The sequence below is a fragment of the Nicotiana sylvestris genome, chromosome 6, assembly GCF_000393655.2.
Source record: "Nicotiana sylvestris chromosome 6, ASM39365v2, whole genome shotgun sequence".
Taxonomy (NCBI): domain Eukaryota; kingdom Viridiplantae; phylum Streptophyta; class Magnoliopsida; order Solanales; family Solanaceae; genus Nicotiana; species Nicotiana sylvestris.
Genome location: NC_091062.1, coordinates 152,601,919 through 152,613,855, shown reverse-complemented (window position 1 = coordinate 152,613,855; position 11,937 = coordinate 152,601,919). Strand labels below are relative to the sequence as shown.

The 11,937-nt window shown below is 37.2% G+C and overlaps 1 protein-coding gene across 3 annotated transcripts; it reads left to right on the top strand.

Moving 5' to 3' along the window:
• The first annotated feature begins 5,153 nt into the window (after window positions 1-5,153).
• On the top strand, window positions 5,154-6,880 carry LOC104246267 (small ribosomal subunit protein uS8z/uS8w). Of its 3 annotated transcripts, none has more exons than XM_009802049.2 (4): window positions 5,154-5,268; window positions 5,831-5,972; window positions 6,056-6,216; window positions 6,595-6,880. In XM_009802049.2, the coding sequence occupies exons 2-4, from the start codon at window positions 5,840-5,842 to the stop codon at window positions 6,691-6,693; spliced, it is 393 nt and encodes a 130-aa protein (XP_009800351.1). In that variant the 5' UTR covers window positions 5,154-5,268; window positions 5,831-5,839; the 3' UTR covers window positions 6,694-6,880. The 3 variants fall into 3 exon arrangements, with proteins under 3 accessions (XP_009800351.1, XP_009800348.1, XP_009800349.1); XM_009802046.2 differs by having other exon boundaries at window positions 5,826-5,972; XM_009802047.2 differs by having other exon boundaries at window positions 5,816-5,972.
• Window positions 6,881-11,937: the final 5,057 nt, after the last annotated feature.

Here is an 11,937-nt window from a genome sequence, read left to right as displayed (position 1 = left end):
CCAGATTTTCCACCCTCTGGAGTCGTGATGGCGCCTACTCAGGAAAGCTAGGCAAGCCGCGTAATACATAATCCCTAACTCTTTTATTCAGCCTTTTTAACTATTTAAACTAACATGTGAATAACAATGAAATATTAACGATAATTAGATACAAGCGGAAGACTTAATCTAATAAATTAACCATAAACAGTATGACAATGACAACATACATCTCTACCTAGAATCCGGTGTCACAATATCACGGATTGTCTACGAATACTACATACAAATGTCTGAAAAGAAAGTACAATCTGTCTCAGATGCAAATGAAAATAGAATACATATAAAGATAGAAGAGAACGTTGGGCCTGCGGACGCCTACAGGACTACCTCAGGATCTCTAGCTGGACTGAAAACATCCACCCAATGCTACGGTCCAAAAGTTGCCGCTCCGGGATCTGCACATAGTGCAGAGTGTAGTATCAGCACAACCGACTTCATGTGCTAGTAAGTGTCTGGCCTAACCCCGGCAAAGTAGTGACGAGGCTAGGACTAAACTACCAAATAAACTTGTGCAGTTATATAATATGCAATGGAAAATAACACAGAAAGGAACAAGTAAAGATGGGAGGGGGTACATGCTGTGGGGGAATATCAGTACCAACAGTAAATTAAGAGAAAAGCATAAGAACAATTTAGAAATTACAGCAAAACAATAAGGAACTCGTAACCAATCTATAAACACTTCGTATTATCAATTGTTGCGGCGCGCCACCCGATCCCAAAACATAATAACTCTGTTGCAGCGTGCAACCTGATCCATATCATTTATCACTATTGTGGCGTGCAACCCGATCCAATTATATTATTGTTACGGCGTGCAACCAGATCCAAATATAGTATTGTTGTGGCATGCAACCCGATCCAAGTATAATATTATTGCGGCGTGCAACCCGATCCAAATATAATATTGTTGTGGCATGCAACCCGATTCAAATATACAGTTCAACACCAATCACAACAAGAGTCCCGACAAGGGATCAATAAAGAAACAACACTATCCCGGCAAGAGAATCGACAGTATAAGTAACTACGTCCCGGCAAGGGAAATCAGCAATAACCAAACTTGTTCCAACATCTAACTACCTCAATTAGTACCAATGCTCAATCATAAGTAATTCCCACAATAATAATCACAATCCTTGCTCAACACAGAGAATCAACAACTTAGGCATTCGTAGGATTTATCAAGAATACAATAATTTCAATTTAAGACTCACGGTCATGCTTGACACCAACGTATAGATACTCGTCAACATGCCTATACGTCGTACTCAACAAATAACATGTAGCAAATATGACACAACTCCTAATCCCTCAAACTAAGGTTAGACCAAACACTTACCTCGATGCCACGAACACAATTCAAGCCTCAACTATCGTTTTACCTCTTGATTCCACCACCAACTCACTTCTATCTAGCCACAAGTTAATTAATTGTATTAATAAATGCTAAATGAATCAATTCTAATGCTTGGAAATAAGTTTTCTAAAGTTTTTCCCAAAAAGTCAAAAATCAATCCCGGGCCCGCTTGGTACAAACCCGAAATTCAGACCAAAATCGGATTACCCATTCACCTCCGAGCTCGGATATATAATTGGTTTTGGAATCCGACCTCAATTTGAGGTCTAAATCTTCCAAATTTCAATATTCTTAGGTTTTTCCTAAAATTCCCAATTCCACCTTGAAAACCCTAGATTCTAGGATGAAATCTTGTAAAAAGAAGCTAAAGAGTAAAGAAAATGAGTTAGAAATCACTTACTAATGTTTTGAAGAAGAAAGATTGTTTGAAAAGTCGTCTCTTATGTTTTTGGGGTTTTGAAAAATGAAAAATAACTGAAAATCCCATTTAAATATACCACTCTCAGACCCCCCGTGCGGACCGCACAAAATGGAGTGCGGCCGCGGAGCTCACAAAGTTGACTGCAGTGATATACTTTAGTATTTTGGCCATAACATTCTCTAAATATGTCCAAATTGTGATTTCTTTACGTTTTTGGAAACTAGACACGAAGGGCTACAACTTTCGTTTTTGAATCATCCCAAAATTCCTTGTAGATCAAAAGATATAGGCTTTCAAAGTCGGACCAATGAACCTGTACGGACCGTACAAAATCAAGTGCGGCCGCAAAGCCCCCACCGCGGACAACACTGGTGGGTTCAGAGATTTGCACTTCTCTAAACCTGCAACATCCATATTTTAAGCCTAAGACATCCCAGAACCTACCCGAGACTCACACGAGCCCTCGGGACTCCAAACCAAATGTGTATACTAACTCAAAAACATTATATGGACCTACTCGTATGATCACATCATCAAAATAACATGTAAAACCATGAATTAAACCTCAAAACTCATCATTTTCCTCAAGAACACTTAAAGTTCATAACTCTTCAACCTGAAGTCCAACTCACGACAAATAGACTCCATTTCTTACCAAATTTCACAGTTATCTTTTAAATACTATAACAAGTTTGTACCAGGCTCCGGAACCAAAATACAGGCCTGATACCAATGGTTTCAAATATTAATTCTTTTCTTCATTTCTTAGATAATTCAGTAAAACAATTTCTTTCAAAAATTGATTTCTAATGCTTGGGACCTCGGAATTCATTTTCGGGCATACGCCCAAATCCCATATTTTACTGCGAACCTCTCGGGATCGTCAGAACACAGATCAGGGTCCATTTTCTCAAAATGTTGACCAAAGTCAACCATAATTAAATTTAAACTCTATAAATTTCTATTTCTCATATATTCACATAGAAGACTTTCCGGATATAGGTCCGGACCACATACACAAATCAAGGTGAGGTAAAAGGGAGATTTTTAGGCCTCAGAACATTGAATTTGTTTCTACGATATACAAAGTGATATACACATACGTCCTTAAAAACCTATTTGTGATATACACTGAAGTACACGATATACAACGTGATATACACTAAAGTACACGATATACAACGTGATATACAAATGTCATAGTTGGATTTTTAGGTTTGATTTTTTACCTGAAATCAGTCTAAATTACTTCTAATCTTGCTCAAATTTTGTATATAGCCTCGTTTAGGTATTTTAACCAATTTCAATCACACTCACTCATTCAATCCAACCAAAAAAAGAAAGAGAGAAGAAAAACAAATTTGAAATATATTTTTTTCTCTCTTAATTTTTGCTAATATTGGTCAAATTTTGTATATAACCTCGTTAGATATTTTCAACCAATTTCAATCACACCCATTCATTCAATCCAAAAAAAAAAGAGAAGAAAAATAAAGTTGAAATATATTTTTTCTCTCTTAGTTTTTGCTTCTGATTTTTTCTGATGTGAGATCAACCTTACCTTTTCATCCCACTGATTTTTTTTTGCATAGTTTGTAAGAATTTTTGCTAAACTATGAGAGCAAAAGAGAAGAGATAGAAGAAGAAATACAAGGAGAGAAAGGGGGAGGAAAACCAAAATACACGTGTAGTTTTTTTTGAGAGAGAATATAAAAGAGAGTAGTTTTTTTAAGATTTGGCTATATAATGCTAATTGTTTGGGACTATCTTTGCAAAACCTAATATAAAGCTAAAAAATGGCCAATTTCTGTTATGTGTTGTTATAAGATGCCAATTATTTATGCTCATTTTATCTCCTATAGTAAAGATTAACACTTTATTTATTTTAAATAAATATCATTTAAAAAATTATATTCTATAGATACCTTTTAAGATTTATAGCAAAATATTTAATTTTGGTTACCTCCTAGCCTTAAGCCACTAAATACGCTATTCAGTTACATTATTTTCTTTCTCTCCCTACCTTGATACATCTCATTCTCTTCCCCATTAAGTTTCGAATAGCTCTCTCCGTTTAGTGTCTCTTCTTTATACCCTTCTTGATCATCCGCCATTGTTAATTAGAGCAAGTAGTTGTGGATTTTCTCGCTTTATATTTTTTGACTCATGGAAAAAGGAGTTTGTGGGTTTTTTATGTGAGTAAACAACGGAAGCTTCTTTTAAAGTTAAACACGGGTAGGGACAAAAATATATAAGCACTGTGTTCTTCTCTTCTTACTAGGACTATTTGGCTTCCTATATGAAACCGTTTTCCCCCACTCCATAATCGGAACTAGACAAGAAACCAATTAAGTTTCGATTTAATATCTGTAAGTTCCGGTTCAATTAGCATTCTGCAAGATCTTTGAAGATGGAAGGACTATTTGGATACAAGGCGGAAATTAAGGTTTGTTCTTGAGCAAAGATGACAGAGTTTTGGGGCTGAGCAACTTGATTTTCTGTTAATATATTTCAATGTGTTTTCAATGTATCACGCTATATTTTCATGTATTTCATTGTATTCGTTGTCTTTTTTTTTCCATTATAATTCAATGTATCTCGCTGTATTCCGTGTATTTCATTGTCTTTTTTTTTAATTGTGTTTCAATGTATCCCGTTGTATTCTATGTATTTCATTGTATTCACCGTCTCACTATATGCCATGAATGTATTCATATATTTTTTTAATTAATATAATTTATGTATTCAAATGTATTATATAATTTATCTGAAGATTGCTATATTTTTTGGGTATTTTTCAGTTGAGAATCTTTTTTATAACCAGAAATACAAATTCTGTGTGTTATAATTGAGTTTGTTGATTTATATTAGGAGTCTATTATGTTAATTGATACACTTTCCGTTTAAAAACAGTGTAATCCCCTGTTTCACGCCGTGAATATAGTCGAATACAGTAATCTGTCCAGCTGTAATCCCATATTTCACGCGATGAATACAGCTGAATACACTCGAATACAATAACTGATTAGCTAGACTTCTCTGATTCACGCCTATTTTTGCTATTGTATTCATGAATACAATAGCTTAAATACATCAAATACATCTTATAACCACGGAAAAAGTATCTATAATCCGTAATATAGCAAATGGTATCTATAAATGGCTAATTACTACTAAAAGATAGTGCTTTATGAAAATTTCCCATTTTATAAAGAAAGAGTAAAGTTAAAGACTCAAAGGCCCAAATAAGTACCCAACAATAGTATTCGTGTTCGGCCCATCAATCCTGTCCAGCTTTTTAAAACCCCAAGCAAAATCCTAGCAACTCTCGCCCCGCTACTATATATTAACCTGCTAAAACCTAACGCAAGTTTTCTTTTCTGTATGCGACGCAGATCTCCAGCTCTTCTCGCCGTCGTCGTTTCCAGAGCTCCTAAAGCTCCATGTAAGTTCGCTAATCTCTTTGATATCCGAGTATAAACAAAAAAGAATTGTGACATTGTGTTATGTATTTTGCTTCGATATACTTTAGTTGTGATTTGTTAGCTATTTATCTTCCTAGGCTGTTGGTGTTAGGACTCAATAGCAATTCATAATAATGATGGACATGTGAGTTTAGATTGTATCGAACGGTGTGAAGTATTAGAAATGACAGTTTGGGCTGTGAAGAAAGTTGTGAAATAGAATTTGGTGATTTGGGGCCTATAGATCTCATAGCTTTTGTGGGTTTGGTTTGAGCTAGTAAACTGATACTGGAGTTTAGTTTTTTATAAATGGGTTGTGCTTTTTGTTTCATTTTTCTTGGATGATCGTGATGTCTGCCTTTTTTAGCTTCGAAACTTGTAGAAAATGAGTACGTATATGCCAAGTCCTGAGCTCATATTTCTGTAGGTCCTTACATTCGTTGCTGTACTATAGTTTTGTTGTGAAATGCTATTCTTGGTATTCTGATTTTTGTTAAAGTTATTATTTGAACCTGATTATTGCATTAGTTTGGAACAGAATAGTCGTAGAAGATGGTGAGAGTTAGTGTGTTGAATGATGCTCTTAAGAGCATGTACAATGCTGAGAAGAGGGGAAAGCGTCAAGTCATGATTAGGCCTTCTTCCAAAGTCATCATCAAATTCCTCATTGTCATGCAAAAGCATGGTACTTTAGCTTGTTTTGTTTTTTCTATGCTGATTTTTTTCTTGACCTCTTTATATTCTTACATTTTCTATCTCTGTGTGTAGGGTACATTGGAGAATTTGAGTATGTTGATGATCACAGGTCAGGAAAAATTGTAGTTGAACTGAATGGTAGGTTGAACAAGTGTGGCGTCATTAGTCCTCGTTTTGATGTTGGAGTTAAGGAGATTGAAGGATGGACTGCTAGGTTGTTGCCTTCCAGACAGGTATAATAACATCTACCATACTGTGCAGCTCATAAGATCATTTGTGTGATGCTTTCTTTTCATTTATACAAATTATTATGCTAAATAATGAAGATTATGCATTTATTCCTTTTTACAAGTTATTGGAAGAATGTTTTGTAATTACTCGTAACTAATGGAATTTTGTGGAATGGCCATAGCAAAGAATATGTTATGAAGCTATATTAGTAGCTCGGATGTAATCAGTCAAATTCACCTGTTAATTATGTTATAATGAAGATAGAAATTGTAGATTTTGGTGTTCCCACATAGATAGGGTGCAATGACTAATTGTTTTCTTTTGTCTCTTGCATTACACTAAGTTTATCTGGTACTGAAGTATTTTGTTTGAGCTTGCAGTTTGGATACATCGTACTGACTACATCTGCTGGTATCATGGACCACGAGGAGGCTAGAAGGAAGAATGTGGGTGGGAAGGTTCTTGGTTTCTTTTATTAAGCTCCTTATGTTGACTAGGATGAACACCCAGTTTTGCTGTACTTTGGCCTTCATTACAATCGAAATGGTTCTGAGTTTGTTTTGAGTTTTGTTTCCCTTCTATTGTTAGTAGGGATATTTTCTGCATTTCTTGGACAAGATGATCAGTACTATTAACTTACATCCAATAGAGGTTGCTGTTTGGCTATCTGTGATCTATTTTATAAGCTTTCTCTATTTTAGTGTCAGTTGGATCCGAGGTTCTTGGCTTCTCAAAGAGCCTACTTATTTTGCTGTGGAAACTGTATTTAAATAAATTAGTTTGTGTTTCTGTTAGTTGACATTTTGAGCTGGATAGGAGCATCCCGCGTTTGTCATTTTTATCACTGAGTAAATGGTTTGTAATCTTTTCTTGTGTCAATTGCTGTTTAGAAGCCTTAAAGCACTCTTCAGCCCTCAAGCTTGGTGGAGCCATCTGTCTGCTATATGCTCAGTTGGCGCTTTAGTGTGGCGTTAAGGTGCTAAGCTGTGCACATCTTCACCCAATGGCTTCAGTTTCTAAGAGCACAACACATAAGTGTATTGACAAAGTCACATTAAAAAGTGATATGTATTTGTTAAGAAAATGTCATGACTGAACTTTCAGTGAGGAAGAGTAGAATAGTTGAAATTTAGGATGACTAATGAGCAAGAGTAAGAAAGTTGAAATTTAGAATGAGTTAGCTCACGACTGAAAACCCAAAATTGCATATTTTTCAGCCAAATTAGAAATTTAAAATGGCTTTTGAACTTGATTTACATGATCTTATTTGCGTCCATGTAGTTTAATTATAGTTCTTTCATTCGTTTGTCCCTATAGTTATTGTTTGTTTAAAGATATTTTCTTGCATTTATGTTTTTTTGTTTAATTATTTGTGGATTATCTTTTTTTCTTTTGACTACTCGATTACAACCTTTGAGAATTATTTGTGTTGAGCCTCTCCATAAGGTTCTGAGTATATCACAATGACATTCCACAGTGGAGCAACTATTGTTTCCAGAAATAACACGTAAGGAACACTGTTCTTGTTCAGAAGTGGCAATTTAAAACTAATATCCAAACTATGTAAAAGGATATCTATGTCTGTTAGCGGAAACGTGAAAAACACAAGATTTAACGTGGTTCAGATCAAAATAATCCTACGTCCACTAGAGAACAGTTGCCTTTTTATTATTAACAAAGGAAGGGGAGAGTTCCCAATTACACTTAAGAGAATTTCTCTCTTTAACTCTCTACTCACTACAATGTATTGTATTATTTTTGGAATGGTTTCTACAAATGAATGAGTGCATCTATTTATAGAGGTAAAGACCTCCTCTTGATGTCATTGGTGACATCAAACTACCTCCTCTTGATGTCATGAGTGACATCAAAGGAGGAAGCTTCCTCCTAGCATCCACACCAACTCTTTCCACCAACTCTTTCAATTGGCATGCCATTGTTGACTAAACATAAACTAACACTTTCAATCTCCACCTTGGTTTGCGTTTCGAGCGGCCAAAACTTCTAAGTTTATTGGGCAACCCCGTTGTAAGAAACAAGAAGAATCAAGCCATTGTTGAACATACCACCTCCACCTAACAACTGTTCTTTTCGGAGTTGCATCAGTTGATGCACACCCCGCCAAGTCCTTGTAGTGTGCAAACTTAGCGAGCGGGACTATCTTGGTCAACATATCTGTAGCATTATCGTCTGTGATAACCTTCACGACCTTGATAGTTCCCTCTTCAACAACATCTCAAATAAAATGAAATTTGACATCAATGTATTTAGTGCGCTCATGAAATCTCTGATTTTTCATTAGATGAATAGCACTCTGACTATCACATCTAAGAGTTGATTCCAGCTGAACCAAACTCAATTTCGCTACTAAACCTTTCAACCAGATAGCTTCCTTCACCGCCTCCGCTGCTGCCATGTATTCTGCTTCTGTCATAGCCAAAGCGACAATCGACTGCAGAGTCGACTTCCAACTAACGGCACTGCCAACGAAGGTAAAGATGTATCCAGTTGTGGACCTTCTTCTGTCAAAATCTCCTGCATAGTCAGAATCTACATAACCGAGAACTGAAATACCTCCACCACTTTTTCGAAAGGTCAGACCAACACCAGAAGCTCCTTTGAGATATCTCAATATCCACTTGACAGCTTCCCAATGCCTCTTTCCTAGGCTGGACATGTATCTACTTATCACACTTACAAATTGAGCAATACCTGGACATGTGCATACCATAGCATACATAATGCTACCAACTGCACTAGCATAAGATCTTTAACATATGCTCCACCTCATCCTCGGACTGAGGCATTTGTAACTCTGAAAATTTAAAATAAGGAGCTAATGGTGTACTTACAGGCTTGCATGTATGCATATTGAATCTCTCGAGAACCCTTTCAATATACCTCTTCTGAGAAAGATGTACAACACCGTCTTCTCTTGAAATCTCCATACCAAGGATTTTCTTTGCAGCTCCTAAATCCTTCATGTCAAATTCCTTACTCAACAGTTTCTTCAAAGCATTTATCTCTGTAATGTTGTTAGCAGCAATAAGCATATCATCAACATACAACAGTAAATAAATCATTGAGTTACCAGACATCTTCTTGTGATACACACAGCTATCAAATGCACTCCTTGAGAATTCATGTGTAGTCATGAATGCATCAAACCTCTTGTACCACTGTCTAGGGGATTGCTTCAAACCATACAAAGACTTCTTTAGTTGGCATACGTGATCTTCTTTTCCCTCAGCTAGGAAACCTTCAGGCTGATCCATATAGATTGTCTCTTCTAGATCACCGTGTAAGAAAGCAGTTTTGACATCAAGCTGTTGAAGCTCCAAGTCAAATTGGGCAACCAATGCTAGTAGCACGCGAATTGAGCTATGCTTCACGACTGGAGAGAAAATCTCATTGTAGTCAATTCCCTCCTTCTGACTGAATCCTTTTGCAACCAATCTCGCCTTGAACCTAGCATCTTCCACTTCAGGAATTCCCTCTTTCTTTCGGTAGACCCACTTGCATCCAACTGTCCTCTTCCCCTTTTGTCTTTTCACTAAGACCCATGTCTGATTCTTGTGAAGAGACTCCATCTCTTCAGTCATGGCTAACCGCCATTGTGCGGCATCCTTGCAAGAAGTTGCTTCAATATACGAGGAGGGCTCCAGATCTTTAATCTCTTCTTGTGCAGCTACGAACGCATATGCAATCAAGTTTGCTTGATTTATAAGGCGTTCCGGTTCTCGTGTCTGCCTCTTCTCCCTCCCCTTCGCAATTGTGTATGGTTCATTGACAGCAAGTTCTTCAACGCCTACATCTTCTGACTCATCTTTAACCTGAGTCTCTTGATCCTTTTCCTTGGCAAGCTCCACCGGAAGCTCCACCTGCTCGTTGTTCTTGTTTCCTGAAAACTCCACGGAAACTTTACGGGGATCAAGTATAGAGGATTCATCGAAGGTGACATCTCTACTAACTATAAATTTGAGTAAAGACAAACACCAAAGTTTGTACCCTTTTACTCCATCCACATACCCTACGAATATGGCCTTCTTAGCCCTTGGTTCAAGATTTCCTTCATTAACGTGATAATAAGCTGGACACCCAAATACTCATAAGTATGAATAGTTAGAGGGTTCACCTGACCATACCTCATTCAGAGTCTTAAAGTCAATTGCCGATGCTGGAGATCGATTGACAATATGAGCAGCAGTGTGAAATGCTTCAGCCCAAAATACTTTGGACATTTTGGCTTGTAGGAGCATACAACGAGCCGTTTCAAGAAGAGTTCTGTTCATTCTCTCGGCAACTCCATTTTACTGTGGGGTATGCCTGATAGTCCTATGTCTTGAGATCCCATAAACCTTGCAGAATTTATTAAACTCTTCATTGCAAAACTCCAAGCCATTGTCTGTGCGAAGATACATGATTTTCCGCTCCATTTGATTTTCAACCAAAATCTTCCACTCTTTAAATACTTCAAAAGCATCACTTTTTGCCTTCAAAAAATTCACCCAAACCTTTCGTGAGAAATCATCAATAAAAGTGAGAAGATACCTCTTTCTGCCCTTCGATGGAAGTTTAGAGGGACCCCATAAATCTGAATGGATATAGTCTAGCACTCCTCTTATCTTGTGTTTGCCAGTGCTGAAGCTGACCTTCTTCTGCTTCCCTAGAACACAGTGCTCACAGAAGTCAAGTGTGCTGATCTTCTCACCTTCCAAAATGTTACGATTGCTCAACATCTCCAGTCTACGTACGCTCATATGACCCAGTCTCATATGCCATAGTCTTGCCTTGTCATCATTAGATAACTACACTGTAGATGCATTTGCAGAGCCAACAATGGTGCTTCTGGCCAATGTGTAAAGGCCGTTCTCCAGCTTTCTTTTCAGCATGACTAAAGAACCTTTAGTCACCTTTATAGTTCTTGCTTCGCTCATGTACCTGTAGCCTTGTTCATCCAGAGTACTCAGGGAGATCAAATTCTTCTTCAGATCAGGAACATGACAGATTTGTGTAATAGCCCTTATGACTCCATCATGGCAATGAACCCGAACTGAGCCAATGCCAACTATTGCACAAGTTGCATTATTGCCCATTACTACGGTTCCTCCACTTTTCTCATAACTGCTAAACCAGTCTTTTCGGAACGTCATATGCAAAGTACAAGCAGAGTCTAACACCCATTTGTTTCCATAAATACTACTCTCTCCGTTTCAATTTATGTGAACCTGTTTGACTGGGCACAGAGTTTAAGAAAAAAATGAAGACTTTTGGAATTTGTGGTCCTAAACAAGTCCAAATGGGCCCCAGAGTATTTGTATGGTTATAAAAGCTTCTCATTAAGGGTAAAGTTGTAAGTTTAAACTAAATTGTTACCAAATTTAGAAAGGGTTCATTCTTTTTGGAACGGACCAAAAAGGAAATAAGTTCACATAAATTGGAACAGAGGGAGTATTATTATTACACGATGTTGTTAGTACATAATCATTATCAAAATCATGTACCTGTTCAACTGTAGATGCACTCGCCTTTTCCTTGGACTTTGACATTGGGCAATCTCATTCAAAGTGCCCCTTCTTGCCACAACCCCAACACTCTGTATTCTTCTTGTTCACACGAGACTTTGATCTGTGCTTTGATTTGCTCTTTCCATGTTGGCTAGTCCGGCCTCTCATAAAGAGCCCACTTTCCTGGTCATCTCTATCTCCTTCAATGTGCCTCCG

Coding starts and splice junctions, on each gene's coding strand:
- LOC104246267 (XM_009802049.2), top strand. CDS start 5,840: ATGGTGAGAGTTAGTGTGTTGAATGATGCTCTTAAGAGCATGTACAAT. Junction 5,973..6,055: donor CATTGTCATGCAAAAGCATG/GTACTTTAGCTT, acceptor CTCTGTGTGTAG/GGTACATTGGAGAATTTGAG. Junction 6,217..6,594: donor GGTTGTTGCCTTCCAGACAG/GTATAATAACAT, acceptor TTGAGCTTGCAG/TTTGGATACATCGTACTGAC.